The sequence below is a fragment of the Acanthaster planci genome, linkage group LG08 (genome assembly GCF_054643075.1).
Source record: "Acanthaster planci isolate LZ-2023a linkage group LG08, COTS_SCS, whole genome shotgun sequence".
Lineage (NCBI taxonomy): Eukaryota > Metazoa > Echinodermata > Asteroidea > Valvatida > Acanthasteridae > Acanthaster > Acanthaster planci.
Genome location: NC_141784.1, coordinates 6622666 through 6640126, shown reverse-complemented (window position 1 = coordinate 6640126; position 17461 = coordinate 6622666). Strand labels below are relative to the sequence as shown.

At 39.7% G+C, this 17461-nt stretch overlaps 2 protein-coding genes across 13 annotated transcripts in view; one reads left to right on the top strand and one right to left on the bottom strand.

Annotated features, from left to right (window-relative positions):
• Positions 1-555: 555 nt before the first annotated feature.
• LOC110987771 (dihydrofolate reductase-like) lies at positions 556-9153 on the bottom strand. 10 transcript variants are annotated; one of them, XM_087140586.1, is made up of 7 exons: positions 9135-9153; positions 7179-7271; positions 6471-6635; positions 5994-6140; positions 3394-3520; positions 2551-2663; positions 556-2366 (listed from the first exon to the last, which is right to left on the bottom strand). In XM_087140586.1, the coding sequence occupies exons 3-7, from the start codon at positions 6566-6568 to the stop codon at positions 2291-2293; spliced, it is 561 nt and encodes a 186-aa protein (XP_086996712.1). In that variant the 5' UTR covers positions 6569-6635; positions 7179-7271; positions 9135-9153; the 3' UTR covers positions 556-2290. The 10 variants fall into 10 exon arrangements, with proteins under 10 accessions (XP_086996712.1, XP_086996707.1, XP_086996714.1 ...); XM_087140581.1 differs by having other exon boundaries at positions 6471-6631; XM_087140588.1 differs by having other exon boundaries at positions 6471-6626; positions 9135-9152.
• Positions 8714-17461, top strand: part of epg5 (ectopic P-granules autophagy protein 5 homolog) — a 51421-nt gene continuing 42673 nt past the window's right edge. For all 3 annotated transcript variants that reach the window (XM_022250879.2, XM_022250880.2, XM_022250878.2), the window contains exons 1-7: positions 8714-9003; positions 11578-12855; positions 13236-13400; positions 14092-14335; positions 15430-15572; positions 16003-16232; positions 16542-16647. In XM_022250879.2, the coding sequence (XP_022106571.2) occupies positions 8962-9003; positions 11578-12855; positions 13236-13400; positions 14092-14335; positions 15430-15572; positions 16003-16232; positions 16542-16647 (2208 nt within the window). In that variant the 5' untranslated portion in view covers positions 8714-8961. The remainder of the gene's footprint in view (positions 9004-11577; positions 12856-13235; positions 13401-14091; positions 14336-15429; positions 15573-16002; positions 16233-16541; positions 16648-17461) is intronic.

The window sequence follows — 17461 nt, the reverse complement described above, 5'->3', positions numbered from 1 at the left end:
TGTATTTGCTCAATTACCCTCTACTTGTCTATCTTTATCAAACCCTGGCTTCCTTCATCTCCTAAAAGTTGCTTGTTTATCCGATTTTTTGTTTTGCTTTGATTTATAAATGTGAGAAATTTATTTAGTTTAAATTTATGTAATATATTTTTATTTCATGTTTTTTGTTGTGCTTGTAATATTGTCGCTTAAGATCTTCTTGTGTTTCCCTCCAAGTTAGGATTGGCAGGCCCTTGGGTCACAGTGTTTTATTATACTTTTGTCATTCCGGGCGGACTTGGTTGGGGTTATGTCTTGTTTTTGTTTTTTTTCCTTTTAACTCGTCTTACTTCTTTTATCACTTATTTTTGCTGTCATTGTCTTGTTGAAGGCCGAATAAATAATAATAATGATAATAATAATAGCATATGACCACTTTTCGGCCACCGCCCTAGGAATAACTTGCTTTCTGTCCAAAATCGAAAAGTGGACAAGTTTTACGGCCTTTGACAACCCGAGTAAACTCTACCTTTGGGAGGCAGAAAATCAAAAAATGAAAATTTCAAAGTCTATAAGTTCAATGTTCAATCTTCTTTGTTTTATTTCGACGGAAAAATGGCAGATATCAACGATGAGGGTCGAGAAACAGAATTGTCCATTGAAAAATAGAAATTTCCAAGCAAAATTACAATCTTGAAACAATACCAAACCACAAAACAGTAAACTTGTAACTCAAAACACAAGTACATTGTGGTTAAAAGTGCCAGAAGGATATTTCAAATGTAATAACACGTAGTTATTTACAAAACCGCCAAATTCCTATTCATTTACACCAGAAAACACCTGATATTTTCATTAATATTTATGCGCACACAGAATTAAAACATTTTATTACCCAAATCAGCTTAAAATCTTCTTTCCTTCTTGATTTCATTATGACACCAAACAGCTACAAATTAGAGACAAGCACCAAATTATTTAATGTCACACTTTCAACTACTTACTCTCAGTGATCATAGCATGTGCTAAATTAAAAATCTAATGGGGTCTTTGTGTTATCTACCACTAGCATTAGACAAGAAGAAGTTGCAAATATCATCCAAGCTGGAAAATTGAGTAAAAATTATGATCAATGTGTAAATTGCTACAAAAACAATTTTGCCTTTCCTCGATCGGATTAATAGGTAAGCTTTTAGTGCAATCAATTTACATTGTTCCAGTTCCATGACTTGAAGGCACATTTCATGATATAGCCCTGAAGTTAAGAAAATAAATTAGGAATGAAATTTTGATTTCAGTCATTCAAGCTCCAGCCTTAAACAGTCTGAGCAGTGGTTTTTACTTAAGACGGTGTTTTCTGCATCGTTCTACTCCTCTTAAATGGGAAAAACATGTACCAAGCATCTCTTTTTGGCTCAATGTAAAGCAGACTTGTTTCACTTAACATTTTCTGTGCTTTTCCTGATGTATGAGGGCGCTGTTACTGTGAAGTCATTACAGAAAGACATTATTCATTGCAATGGGTTTTCTGTTCACTGAAATCAGAAAACTTTGCTTAGTGGGTTACTGTTATGAGCTGACACAACAACAAATCACCGATGTCAACAATATTTAAGACAGCAAAATATCCAAAATTAGCACAAATTTTAACACTGTGGAGAAACAGGTTTCTACTTTGGATGGTATCACACGGCTCAGGAGAATGGCTGCAACACGGCATTAGCTGCATCCATTCTCCTGAGCCGGTCTTAAGTTAAACATTAGTTTAAATCCGACCAAGCACATCTTTATAAATACCATTCATAAATACCATTCATAAATACCATTCATAAATACCATTCAACCATTTCAGTCAGAGAGTAACAGGAAATCAACACAATAAATTCCCAAGATTTTGTTCAAGAATATTACTTTTATTTCCCATAACACTCCCGGCCATTTGATGGTATATTCCTTGAGCAAGAAGTCCACAAGAATTTCTTTATATGGACTTAGCACCTGCGTGATGAGCCATGTGCACACACACTCTTGACCAATCAGAATCAATTAAACTGTCTTGTATCCAGGCGCCAGCAAGTGTTTTACATAGAAGGCATTATCACATTGCAGCAGGCATGATCACTTCTTGGTGGGCATTATCAAATGTTAATACATGGTCACATTGCGCACGATTGAATAAGAAGACTGAGGTATTTCTGAATACCCGTTAAAACCAACAAATTACGGTGTCAAAATCACTGCACATTACTGATTGGTAGAATTCATTCTAACACCCTTGTAATGGTTCAGCATATCAATGATGCAGCTGTTACTAAATCCTCTCATAAACTTCAAATTTGAACTTGATACCATTCTCTTCCTGTTCCTCAGTGTGGATATGTGGATCACTGCAAGATAAAAGTAAAGCAATCCTGTAGTCCCATGTTAACATTTAAATTCCCAAATCCTTTATAAAGCTCAATTGCTTCTCCATTCCTTGAGTACAACTCGACAATTAGAATTTAGTCCTTAAAATGTGATTTTGGACAAAAGTGTTTGTTATCATCTTCAAGTTGAATTCACCTGAATTACCTGACAAGCTTGAATTTGGTCAAATCCACATCAGGACAGAATGCATCACACTGAAAGTCACCGTAGACTCTTGTAATGTAGTAACGATGACATTGAGGAGACTCTAACCCTGCCTGATGACACAAAGATAAAATACATACACATGCATAAAAATGAAGAACTATGCAGCCTACTGGTAGCTCAAATTGCCAAAAAAAAAAGGTGGAAAAGGTACTCCAGAAATTTGATACAATATGAACCTTAGCTGAATAAAAGTGTAGAAGGCTGCCCATAAAACATGTATCCAGAATCTTGGCTTTAAGAACCCCATGTAAGCATGATATACATAGGGGTTTCACCTTTCCCAAAACATACACCCACAGTACATTATTGCTCTGTGACTTATTGTTAGACTAATGACTTCAGTAATGCTAAGACCCAAATTGTGAGGGTGTCAGGGAGTAAGATCAGGTGTTAGAATGATTTATGATGTAGAAAAACTGGTCCTGATAAGTGCCAACAGGAGAAAGTGCATTGTGTCAATTTATTCAGTGCACAATGTCTGATTGGTACTACCCTCTTCCATGTACACAAGGCATATGCATGTCAACCCCCTTCCCTTGAAGTAATGAGAATATGAGACTTAACAAGGCTGTTCACCACTGAAACGTGTGCTTTTCAGTATGTAGCCTACAGGTGCATTCTACATCATTTCCTGTCTGTTTGGGAAACCTTTGAAAAAATCGTGTTCCGTCCATTATGAAATTATTTTGGCTGAGGGGCCTATATGCTGATTTAATCACTACTGGGCACAGTTAGTATGACAAACACATCTACCTGCTTTCAGGGGGACTTTTCTCCTACCTTGTACGCCCCATACCCTCCAATTATCCAGACATTCTCCACAACATCTCTGAGTTCAGGACCTTCAATAATGGACAGTGCCTCCTCAAGACTTCGGCATAAATAGTCTGCTTTTGGGGGCAGCTCTCTGGAAAAGATGGTAAAAAAATCAGTACTTTGGACTTTATTTGAGAAGCTTGAAATGATGAATGGAATGCCCAATGTGAGCAAAACCTGATATGTAAAGGAATACTTGCCAACAATGAAAATTCAGAAAATGGAACACAAAGTGCTCATGCAATGCGAGTCAAGTGCATTACTGCTTTTTATTAACTACACCGATCCACTTTTTGATCGATTGTGTGATCAGCGTAGTCTAGAATCATTTAGTCTGTGAAACTCATTAGCTGTGTGTTCAAGTGAGTGGGCATGGACCTGAAAAGCATGATGAAGCCACCTGTGTATGCACAATGGATCTATCTAAATCAAACAGTTGTTGTGTGCAGCAATGATTTCAAACTTGATTCCATGGGTAGCATGTATGTAGTACAGTGCACTATAGAGGGCCTGCATGGAGTGCCCTCCCAGAGGATATATTTTTTTATTTAGATTTAATGACAATGAATGCACAAAAGGTTTACTTGAGCCTATCCTAGAGGAAGAAAGAAATGCCCTCTAACGTTGCATGTACGTCATATGTAGGCCCTCTATTCTTCACCGTTTTTAAAGATCACCATGCTCTAGGAATTTACAGGTTTATTTAGGCAAGCAAACTTCCAACACAGAGTGCTGCATGTAGGACCTTTTTCAAATTTTTGTTTTTCTTCCAAAACTTGGAATATTCTGATTTTGAGGCCTTTAGAAACTCAGAAACTGGAATGGTTCCAATGTAATCAGAAAGGTTATAATTAAACTGAAATATTTTCAAGATGTATTTTTGCGTTGGGGAGATGTCAATTTATATAACGGTTTTGCCCTTACCCAACATATGTATTAATAAACACTGTATGTTCAGTGTTTCTCCGAGAGCTTGTGAAAAAAGTCACAAGCTTCTTAACTACTCAACCACCGAGCTTGCCGGGGTCGGCTGGCAGGTAAGGGCAAAACCCGTTAACATCTCCCCAATGCAAAAAAAAAATACATCTTGAAAATAGTTCGCGGTACCCGCTGCTTCACCTGACTCGGACCGGCCAGCCGACCCCGGTTGAGTGGTTGAGTGGTTAAGACATCTGCACTAGTAAGCAGGAGGTCGTGGGTTTGAGTCCCACCCAAGTAAGCTTGTGACTTTTTTCGCAAGCTTTCGCACAAGCACTGAGCATACAGTGTTTATTAATATATACGTTGGGTAAGGGCAAAACCTGTTATATAAATTAAATTGAAACAGTCGGCAAGCATAACATTCAACAGCTGTCTTTATTGCACCTTGTCCAACAACCTACTGTGCACCATGCTAAGAGAATTATTGGAATTGAGTCCATCACAAGTCCAACCTTTGACAAGACCAGTAACAGCGTGAACAATAACATAGGAATGCTGTTATTTTGTCAAAGTTCCCTTGATGAGCTTGAGACTTGGCATCAGACTGAATGACTTGTGATAACTTACAGATACTTATGACGGGATCAACTATAACCCTGTTGACCAGTGTTGTAGTCGAGGCCATCACAAGACCGGACACAAGGCCATGCTTAAGACCATGCACAAGACCAGACACAAGACCAGACATACATGTACGACCAGACAAATGACCAGACACAAGACCATGCACAAGACCAGACACAAGACCATGCACTAGACCAGACACAAGACCATGCATGAGACCAGACATAAGACCATGCACAAGACCAGACACAAGACCATGCATGAGACCAAACACAAGACCATGCACAAGACCATGCACAAGACCAGACACAAGACCAGACACAAGGCCGGACACAAGACCAGACACAAGACCAGACACAAGACCAGACACAAGGCCAGACACAAGACCAGACATACATGTACGACCAGACAAATGACCATGCACAAGACCAGACACAAGACCATGCATGAGACCTGACACAAGACCATGCACAAGACCATGCACAAGACCAGACACAAGACCAGACACAAGGCCGGACACAAGACCAGACACAAAACCATGCACAAGACCAGACACAAGACCAGAAACAAGGCCAGACACAAGACCATACACAAGACCAGACACGAGACCAGACACGAGACCATGCACAAGACCAGACACAAGACCAGACACATGGCCAGACACAAGAACAGACACAAGACCAGACACAAGTCCATGCACAAGACCAGACACAAGACCAGACACAAGACCAGACACAAGACCAGACACAAGCCCATGCACAAGACCTAACACAAGACCAGACATTAGGCCAGACACAAGAACAGACACAAGACCATGCACAAAACCATACACATAACCAGAAACAAGTTTATTTGAATAGCTTGTGTCATGAATTCAGACTCCTGGAGGTCTTGTGATTGCGTGGTCTTGTGAAGGTCTTAAGTGGTCTCCACTACAAGACAGCTGTTGACACAATACTTGTGTTAGGCATAATGGGTATAGAATTCTTAGAATTCTGCAGTTTTAAGTTTCAGCTTACTTTAATGTTTTGCTGAGCACAAAGAACAGCTTGTGGGGTTTTCTCTCTTGTTTTGAAATAGATTCCGTCAGTCGACCCACGATCATTGCATTCTTTTTGTTGGGACTAACTTTGTTAACACAATTCAAATAAAATGTTCTGTCCGTCCTGTAAATAAAGAGACATATAAAACTTTGGTCACTCTTCACAACTTCACATGGTTTGAGTCTCAGGTGAAATGAATTTTCTTGATCTTTTTAGATCACATTAATCCACCTTTACCAACACAAAAATTTCATGAACAGAAAGAATACTACTATTTAAAGAATTATGCAACTTAAAAGTTCTTCAAGTGGAGTTGTGCAATGTCTTAACTGCTCTAACAAAGATTGTTCTTCTGTAATCTGACATTACAGCATAATACACTGTTTCTATTTTTCTTATTTACAGAGGTAAGAGACAAGAAAATTGTCACAAAACATGATCTGATCTACTCACGGTAAATTCCAAGGCAGAAGCAAGTTCTTCCCAATACCTAACTTCTCATCTGCAGCGACAATCATGTTGAAGCGCACTTTACACTGACCCAACGCCATTCCTACTAGCAACTTGGCCTACGTTACAGAATCCGGTGCTGAGTGCTCACTTGAACTCCTGAACTGACTGCCAAAAAATGGATTTGTCACGTGAAGAATCTACATTATAATTCCTGGACCAATCCATGTTTCACTTAGCTACATTTGATACCATGGAAGAGAATTCAATTCTGTTCTGTGTCAGCATAAATTACTTAGATGATGCACAGCAAACCACGTCCTTGACACGCCCATCCAATGCTTGCCATCAAATTTAAAGTTTGGTGATGCCAAAGTGAATTTTACATTATTAACCACTTCTTTTGGAAGTTACTTAAATTAAGTTATAGGCATAGTGGATGTTCTAAACGAGGAAAGGTAACAATGAACATGATGAAAATAATTGCTTCATGATTGAGGGGCATGTACATATAAGAGAATGGAAATGATGTTGGCATGGGCAAATCACCTGACACACAATGGCACTTTATTCAAAAGCTGAGCTGGCCAAACAATAGCACTATAAACATGATAAAAGTATAGTTGGGACTGTCATAGTTGGGACACAACAAAACCATGGGGGAATACAATATACGATGAAACGATAGATACATCATTAGTGCCTACTCACGTTACATCCTAGATACTGTAGTCTGTACTGCTGCAGTGTAATGTCATGACTGCATGAATGGAGGAACTCAATGCAGCACGCACTGGTAATTCCCTGCAAAGGTATAAACTCATCAGTCATTGGAAAGCAGGGGCAGATCCGGGATTTTTTCCGCGGGGTAGGGTCAGGCCGGAGATTTTTTCAATGCTTTATTTTTGCGGGCAAGCAGAAATAATGAAACATTATACAGGATTTACATTGTTTACAGTGGTACTGCTGTATACAGAGCCCCTAAAGCCTAAAGGGACATCCCAATTTTTTTATGTTGTGTGAATGACATACGTCATTATGGGCACAAGATAGTAAGTCACACGACATAAAAAACAAAATTGGGATGTCCCTTTAGGGGCTCCGTAGGCTGAGCTTACTTCAGTTATTTTTATTATTTTCCCCTTTTTCAAATTTTTTTTTTGTCTCAGTGAAAATATGCCCTAAATAGTCAAATTTTTTGGGAACATTTGGTTGCATTTACTTGGAAAACACTTATTCTAAGTGAATACCTCAATATTTTCCATGCTAAATTTGACTTTAGTTAAGGTCACATTGTCTTGCATGTTACTGTGACTGTTTCAGATGGCTTACTGTACATGCTGTAGGGAAAAGTTAATGGTGTCCAAAGATGGAATTCTTTCTGAAAGGTAATGGAGGGGGGGGAGCTGCAGACATTTTGGGTGAACTTTTGGGGCCAGTTTGTTTCACGTGGATCGGGATCAGCATGATCAGTCGTTGATTCAGCTGCAGCTGACACCAAAACTTGCCTAAATAGATGGAGCAAACAATGGGATCACTGATTGAGATCTAGCCCCACTAGTGTGGCACGGACTCTCACTCCCGATCCATCCTCCTGATCCATCCTTAAGGACTAGTGGGGCTAATTGAGATCCAGATCCGTGTGAAACAAACTACTATATATAGTACAAGTACAAGTACTAACTAACATGCAAGCCTTATCGAAATTACTGCATGGGTGATTTTGCACAATGGTAGAACTTAGAAGGCACTGTGCAAAATCACCCAAGCAGTATTTGCGATGACGCTTATGTAGGCCTAAGCAGGCGTTGGGCGTTTTCAGTGCGTCTCCACTGCGGAGTAGTCAATGAAAATGATACCACCAGAACTTATCAAACTGTTGTGGGGTCGAGTCCGATGTCCGCCCCGCTCCCGCCGATCCCGATCCCACGTTCGTGGGAGCGGGACGGACGTCGGACCCCACACAGGGATATGAACATGATGAAATGAAACGCGGCAAACCGAGCATGGATACATCCTGGAAGCGATACTTTGAAGGCCTATAACACAGTATGCTGATTTTATCGCCAGTTTTGTCAGAAAAGACTAGGCCTAACCTTCACGCCTCGTTCTTCCCCAAATTTTACGTCCCAAACAAACATAGTCGGATACCCTCGGATATCTTCATGCTGCGAGAATGCACGACGCCTGGGAAACTACTTGCAAAGCTGCTCCCCGATCTCTTTCAACAGAGTTCCAAAGCACATCGTTCGCCAAAGTACGAGAGCCAGTCTAGTCCAGTGTTATCATTAAACTCGTGACTGGTCGATCTTTTTGTCGGTTTGTCGTGCTACTGCTAGACTTTCCGTACGTACGTGCGAAACATGTCATCACATCATCTGCAGTTCAGAGGTCGTTGGACGTAACAGTTGCAACTACATTTACGTAAATGTCATAAATTTGGTCTAATTATGCCCTGTGTGTCTTACATCGAAATGCCGAGGAGAAATTGAAGATGGCTGAAGCTGTAAGACCTCGCAAAAAACACCGAAAAAAGGTAAATCTGGCCTTTCATAACCTAATAGGCGGCGTTTTTGCCAGTTTATTGCTTGTCCCTGTTTCCCACAACATGGTCAAGGTGAAGTGGGTGCTCTTGTATTAAAGGCCGTATACTAGTACTAGGCTTACCTTATGGATCCTTTGCACCCACCGCGTTCGTTAAGCCCTTGCTTGGCCTAGTGAAACGTGCGATGAACCCCATAAGGTGTGTAGGCATCAGTCATGGGACTGGGAGTGTGACTGTGTGGTCATGTCTAGATCTGGGGATTCCCCCAGTAAGTTTGGCAATGCTGTCTTGTCTGGCATGTCTGCTTTAACCATGGAGGTAGTAATATGATGGTAACTTTAACTATGGTTTAATTAATAGTAGGCCTAGGCCCTATTTCCGAGCTATATTATGCAGTCACACGTATGAAGCCAAACCACAGTTCACAACCATGCACCTTCCTCCATGCATGCACAATGCATGACATCTAGATGCTCAACCAACCATAAAAACTTCACATATGAAATTAGGCTCCTATAACATTCAGACTTTATTTTCTTTCAAAAAAAACCCTCCCTGCCCACAATTTCGACCCGGGATTCGAACCCACACCCCATGCATCACAAACCATTATGCTGTAAACGCTTGACTACCATAATTCACACAAGTCAACGGTGTTTTTACTACATGATATACCGATGAACGGCTGCAACGCAAGTCTAATATACATTGGATATGCACAATACAAACAAAACCACCTTGGTTTGGCTTCATGCGTATGGTTGCATATGTATTTCCTATTTCCTTGTCATTAGTTCAGTGCAATTTCAGCGGTATTTTTATTTAGGCCTTCAGAATGAACATCTTGGATTCCTATCCAGACAATTTTGAAAACCCATGAGGCTTTTTTCATTATTCTTCACTCGTTAGTTGGTGTACTCACTGCACATTGATAACAAGTATGTCCATGGAAAGGGAACCAACCTTGAAAGTGCATGTAGATTAGCTCTCAGTCCGTCTTGCATGCATCCTGCCATTTGTACGCGAGCACACTATGAACTCGTGATTTACTTTGCAGCCATTTTTTAACCATGTTAACCATTCCCGATGGAAAAAACAACAATTTTTCTGAAATAACAATTTTTGGAAAATAATGAAATTTTTGGCGGCTGTTTCAGCGTTATGCAGGCGGAAGATGGAAATCCAGGATTTTCATTCTCATGGCTTGAGGCAGTGGACAAGAGTGGACATTATGCTAATTACCAGTATTAGTCCCAGCACTTTTGCTTATAAATCATGTTTTATTGTGTACTGGTTTACTGGCATGTCACTTAGCCTAAGTAGATTCCCTGACCGCACTACATGAAGACTTGCATCCAACCTAGCACTGAACTGGTGCAGTTAATGTTTTGGGAGGCTTGGAAATTTTTACCCTTACAGGAAGAATCCTCATCAGGGTAAAAAAAAGATGTAAAGAGTTCTGTACCTTGGCAGTACTTGTGAAAACCAAAAGGCACCCAGTCTGTGTTGACTTTTTAGGAAGTGCTATCTCTCTGATGGCTGCTTTATTAGGTTGACTTTTTATGATGATTATGATGTTATGAAGGAAAAATGACCACACTGACTGTACATTATTTTAACTCAAGTTGTCATGCTCTGGCAGAGCAGGTGCACTGCCTAAACTACGCAGCCACGCACACACTTACATGTACATGTACATGTAGTCAGAACAGGTGAATTTGCTAATACTATGGTATCGATTCAGTGTGGACTGTGGAAAAATAGCATGCATCCAGTTTACAGCGAAACATAAGCTTCAGAAAAAAAGAGAATGTGTATCATTCAGACATGAACCAGATGCAGTGAGTTCTCATGAGTTTGACTCTCATAATGCCAAGGTGGCAAGCTACTCCCATCTGTACTCTTCAGGCTGATGTACATGTAGGTGACATTGTTTGCACCGTGCTGGCTTTGAAAATAAAAAAAGACGGACTGATTTAGGGAACATACTTTGTTTTACTGGAGAAGCCATGCTGTTGGGGAGACGGAGAAGCGATACTGTGGGAGGGGTAGAGTGACCCCATTAATTAACCCTGACATGAATTATAAAGTGTAAACATACTCTTAACATATTTGCAGATTACAAAAATCCCACAGGTTGATCTTCTAAAACCTAGGTAAAATTTCATTGGAATACATCTAGATCTTGCCTGAAAGTTGATTGTTAATCTTGACAACTCTTCTAATGTACATGGCAGGCTGACTGATATTAGTGTGAACCCATTCAAATATTTATCCTTTTATTGTCCAACAGTTTTGTAGAGTTTTATGTTATTAGGGATGTTTTAGTAATTTAGTTGTTAGCTGCTAATAGAATTAATGTTCACATTTCTTTAAAGAACAGGCTTTTGTCATTCCAACAGGCCTGTATGATTTAATTTTACTATAGATATAAATGCTTCTCCACATGAGTGACAACTAGTCAATTGTAAGAAGTATTTTGCATCAAAAATAAGGTTTGCAGTTTTGAAAAATAAATGGTTATTTCTACCTTTAATTTACTGGCTACATGTATTTTACATGCAGAAGGAAGTAACGTCATCTAAAAAGCAAGCTGAAGATAGAACAGATGAGCTACTCCAAGATGAGGATCAAGACAATCTGAAGAATAAGGAGATACCTCGTTCCATCCAAGAAGTTGCAACATTCCAAGATGGAGAGACTTTGAGAACCAGTGAAACTGATGTGGTTCAAGACAGAGATACTGGTCAAGGGGAAACCAGTATCTCAATGTCACAAGGTGTGAAGGAGGAGGCAGTTGATGTAGAGAAGGAATGCAGGAGCCAAGATGTAGAGAGGGAGGAAGGAAGGATAGATCCAAGTCTGAAAAAGGTGAATCCACCGGAATCAGAAGATGCAGCTTCGGTTGACATTGCTTCAGATGATACTGCCATCAGTAAAGCCTTTGTGGGAGAAAAATATCTTGATGTTGCAACTAATGGCCCAGAAACTCTCAGCACTGTTCCTGAGAGAGTACATTCCAAGGGCAGAACTGCCAGTAACGAAATGCCTGCGGGCCTTGAGGGAAAGCTGCAGGATGACATTAAGCCAGTTGAATTTGTGAAGCCAGAAATTCAAGAAACGGAAGTTGTAGATTCTGAGGTGGAGGCTGCCACTGGCAGCCAGGAAATTTGTGACAAGACAGGGGTAAATGTATTAAGTCAGGAGAAAGAGAATATGTCAGCTATCTCAGAGGAGGCAAAGGATGCAGAACAAGTTGTCATGTCTTCTGGGAATTCGGTTAGCAAGGACACTGAAGAGAAAGGAAAAGCAACTGAAGAAATTGAAGATTCAGTGGGCAATCAGACTCTCTCTGAGACCAGAGACGATGCCTTTGAAATTCTTGAGGATGAGAAGGTTGCTACCGTGCCAAGTGAAGCTGTTATTGAAGATGGAGCAGAAAAAGAAGCCTTGGCCAAAGGTCTGCAGGAGGAAGGTGTTGAAGCCACAGCTCCTCCTGAGCAAGAGGTACAGTCTGGGGTCCTGACACTCAGGGCTATTGAAGTTGGAGTACATAACCCATTACAGGATGCTGCCTCAGTTCAAGTACAGCCGGAGAGTCTGGAATCTGAGACTTCGGCTCCATCAGGTGCACAAACAATTGTCAAAACAGAGGCAAGTCACAGACCTGCTGAACGAATAGCCTCATCTGAGACTGAAGAGGACAGTCAGAGCTCTCTGTTAATGAGACAGGAAAGCATCAAGACGACCAAAGTAATTGCCATGAAGGAAGACCAACTGGAGATGTACTATCACAATTCCAACCTAAAACAACAAGAACAGTTTGTTGAACTTTTCATTCAGGTAAAGCAATAGAAATAGCTCCATAAACAATTGTTGGTTATTAAATTTCTACAAAATTGAACCGTTTGTTTTGATTTATAGTTACTGTTCATCTAACAGCCGGAATGAGTTTTGATGTAGGCAGATTATGTTTATATCTACAGTGACCTGAAATCTAAGAAATTGGTCCTGTCAGAGGGCCTAATATTGTGATCCTAGCATAAATGTTTTGCAAGGATCCTTTGCCTTTGAGAGAATTCCTATGTTGTATCATTTTAGATACATGTATAAATTTCTTAGTGATTATGTTGAGTGTTGTGTGATGCATTGTACTTAAGCAATAATTTTTCTTTTAAATTCATTTTAAGAAGCTTTTACAACTTCCATTTCCTACTGAATAGATGTGCTGCATTGAGAAACATGAATTCTACGAATTGGTCACAAATTACTTCAAGGCACGGAACAACATGCTGGCCATTCGAGATGATATTGAAAACATGCAGAAGGAGTATACCTCCCTCAAGGAAAAGCTTTGGACTACATCCAACAACTTCATTCTTGCCAAGGTGTGTAATACATATGAGCAGTGTTTCCATGACTTGCTGAAATATTTAAAATCAGAATCTCCTGTAGCATTTCCTGAGAACAGTACCATACACATCTGATAATCATTAAGTTGTTGTTGAAGCGATTGCAAGGTACTTCTAGCAAACTTCTAACTGCTTGTTTCCCCCAAAAAAGCTTGTGAAGATTTCTGAGAAAATGTCAAGGGATGTGTCTGTCAGGTTTAAATACTAAGAAATCTGCAGTTGGCTGGAATGACAGTGGAATTGAGCTTGGGATAACCACAGATGGTAGAAGCTTTGTGGATATGTCATAGAGGAAGTCCTCAGACTGCATTTTTCAAGACCAGTCTAATGTGTGGACAGTTACAGCTTGGAGCAGTTAAATCAATTTCAGTCAAAGATTAAGAAAATCGAAGTATTGAAAATAATTTTTTTGAATAATAAACTCCTCAAGCAATGTATCATACTGCTGGTTAGAAATAACAGAAAGAACACCCATTCCACTTAATAACCTGCACTGAATCACTTGACTTAATGTTAACAATAAAAATTGTAAGGCAGTTGAACATCAAGATGATATAAAGTAGAATTTTAGTACTGAAATCCATTCGTGCTTAAATCATTCTTTGAAGCATTCGCAAATTTTCTTAAAGCCATAGATGTAAGATTTTGTGAATCTTTCAATCTGTAGGGGATTTGTGCCGACAATCAAATGGTTAAAGAGAATCATGCTTACCAGCTAGCACAGTTCAATCCCGATGTCCACTGTGACTTGGAACGACTGATGAAATACACCAGGTCCAACTTCCACGACACGTTTGCTCTGTGCTCGTACACAGCTCAGCTTTCCAAGCTGCAGATTGAATCCTACATCCATCAGTTATTTCTGCGGAATTCGTGGCTGTTGGGAGTAAAGGAAGATGCCCCAGTAGCAGGTACATGTACATAGAAGCTCCTTTGTAGTTTGGATAATCAAGTAGCAATGTTGTTGAGACTGTCACAAGACCTGACCAGAAGCAAGACCAAACACAAGACCAGCCAAGTGACAGGAAAAACCATGGCAAAGGAATACTTTTGTTGTACTTCATGAACTGAAGTTCTTGTGTTGGTCATGTGATGGTCTTGAAGGATCTCAGCTACAACATTATTAACCCTTCTATGCTGAAGTCACTCTTTGGGTCATTTGGTGAACACCTCAAAGAAGCACAGCTGTGTTGTGTTGTGCACTGCATTAACCCTCCTATGCTGAAGTCACTCTTTGGGTCATTTGGTGAACACCTCAAAGAAGCACAGCTGTGTTGTGTTGTGCACTGCATTAACCCTCCTATGCTGAAGTCACTCTTTGGGTCATTTGGTGAACACCTCAAAGAAGCACAGCTGTGTTGTGTTGTGCACTGCACCAACAGTCCGGCACAGGAATATCAGATTGCACTTTTGTGCTGCCCAAGAACTGTGCTTCACTGTTTCATGTGCATAATTGTGCAGTAAACCAAATGCAGTGAAGAGGACTGCACAAAAACCCTGGGTCATTTTGTGCTGACAACCTACTGTGTACACACTGAACCTGTGTATGTTGGAGTTCCATATAGAAACTACATGCTCACAAGTGACTGTGGGCATTTGTGCACATTTGTGCTGTAAAACCAAAGGAGGGTTAATACTTATTCTTATAGGAAAGGTTGGTACTGATACAAGCACTCCCAAATTTGTAGATTACATGTCTCTACTTTTCAAAAATCTGACACCATCGCACAGTATAGATGATTTTTGAACAAATACACTCATTGTGATCAAAGCTATATGTAGCATAACTAATTGATACATGGCTTGTTGTGATTCTAGTATTGCAAGAGATACAGTACCCTGAAAAATGTGGCATTGCAACATTCCTGATAATTGGACTGCATCATCTCTGTGTATTTAAAGACAGAAAAGTTAGATTAAATCATAGAAAAAGATATAAAATGTAACATATGGAAGTACATATAATTGATTTGTTTGTTTGTCTTTTCTCTTCTTGTGGATTCAGCGGATTTATGTTGTGATAATCCAGCAAGACATGATCAGATAAAACTGCTCAAGCAGTGTATCTCAGTGTTGTTTGCCTTCCAGCGTCGCCCAGTTAATGACGAGGAGTTCCTCCAAACATCCCGAGGTTGGCTGAGTAGGATGGTAAGTGTAAAAATTCATCACGTATACTTGTAGATCCATACGACCAAAGGATTGTGAATAAATATTGTTAGGAATCGAGTGTTTTAGCTCTGTCTCAGATCCTTTAGAATTTGTATTTGCCAGATTAACAAGAAGTTTCAATTTCTCTCTGAGAATAGACGCAGGTGAATGTGAAAAGTACTTTTTGCCAGTTGTTCCATGAAGTGACTTATCTTGTTAGGTACACATCACAAACTAATGTATCATGCTTACACGTCATGCTCAAGATTGGTTAGTTTGTTGTGTGTACGTATCAAAATATGTCTAGTCATTGTACCACAGATAATTTTTAATGGAATTCTTTTTTGCATCAGAATTTTTTGTATAAATTTGTCTTGGATCTGTTTGTCAGCCCATGAAGTGAGTAGTCACCTGTCTGTTCCTTCTCTAGATTGCCACATTACTCCGTCTAGCCACTCTTGATGATCACCTGTTTGTGCTGGGCCACATCCTTCGCTGCCCGGCTGGTGTTGACCAATGGGCAGCGTGCTATCTCCAGATTGTCATGCCTACTCATTCTTCACAAGAGGGCGCTGTTGATGGGAGGTGGCCCTATTCATTAGGCAACCCACTCTTGGACCACTTCCTGAATATGCTTGCATTCTTCATGAGACCAGTCAAGTAGGGATCTTTCCTTCTTTCTGAGAATTTCAAGACAGTAATAAATGGGAAGAAAGGGGACTGACCAGAATTTAAATGCAAACAATTTTCTTATACAAGAAATTACCAGTCTATTGCAATCAGAGGTGTATAACAGTGATCAGATGGGAGGCTCTAAATGGTTAGAGGTTCTAAATGATGAATTAACAAAATATAATGCAGCTGTACCTTTTGTGATGACTTCAGGGAACCAGGCTAAGATGGTGGCATCATAACTCTTATTGCAGGATCTTATCAGACAGTGATTCTTGTTGTTGGGTCTATGTTTAGGTACCGACAGGAATATTTGACTAAGATGAAGAAATCCTTGACCCCTACTCCATCAGAGAAGCCAGGACCATTCAACTGGACATTACTGGATGAAGACGGGGAAGAGGTGGGCTTAGTAGAGATAGCATTAGGGAAGGGAAGGAGGTTGTCTCTTTGTCCCATGAATCATATTCTTTGACCTCTTGCCTGACCTCTGTGGTATTGTTCTATTGAAGGATCCATGTCATGATCAGTGTTTATTTAGTAGAGTCAATTAGCTGACAAATTCCGAAAATTATCATTACAAATCTTTCCAGTTTCTTACTCATGAACTTTATTTGGGACCCACAGTATTGAGGATTTGAATAAGACTGACAACATTTTTGAAACCTTTGCCTTTCTATCAGTTAGCAATCTGACATTTTAGTTGATCCACATAGGGCACCAAGGCTAACTAAAAGGGCACCAAGGCCATTTTGAAACTTTAATTTGTTGGTGACTTTAATAGACTTTCCTTAATTTCAACATCGTGTTTAACTTTCAACCTGCAATTTTTCATTGTTTCTGTTCACTTGTTGAGCAGTGGCACTGCTTGAATTGTAAAAAGTAAAAATAGAGAACAGTGGACTAACTTTTAATTTACCATTTAGTGTTACCATTTACCATTTAGTATTACCATTTAGTATTACCATTTACCATTTAGTGTTACCATTTACCATTTAGTGTTACCATTTACCATTTAGTGTTACCATTTACCATTTAGTGTTACCATTTACCATTTGGTGTTACCATTTACCATTTGGTGTTACCATTTACCATTTGGTGTTACCATTTGGTGTTTTTATTACTTTTCATGATGCCATAAAGCCAACACTGTCTGTATTTTGAAAATTAATGTAAGTACAAACAATGCAATTCAAATAAGCGGCTCACTGGGTCAC

Excerpts from the sequence above, each read along its gene's own strand:
- LOC110987771 (XM_087140586.1), bottom strand. The coding sequence starts at position 6,568 with ATGGCGTTGGGTCAGTGTAAAGTGCGCTTCAACATGATTGTCGCTGCA. Across the intron at positions 2,664-3,393 it reads GAGGGTATGGGGCGTACAAG|GCAGGGTTAGAGTCTCCTCA; the intron begins GTAGGAGAAAAG and ends TTGTGTCATCAG. Across the intron at positions 2,367-2,550 it reads ACCAAATTCAAGCTTGTCAG|TGATCCACATATCCACACTG; the intron begins GTAATTCAGGTG and ends TTTATCTTGCAG.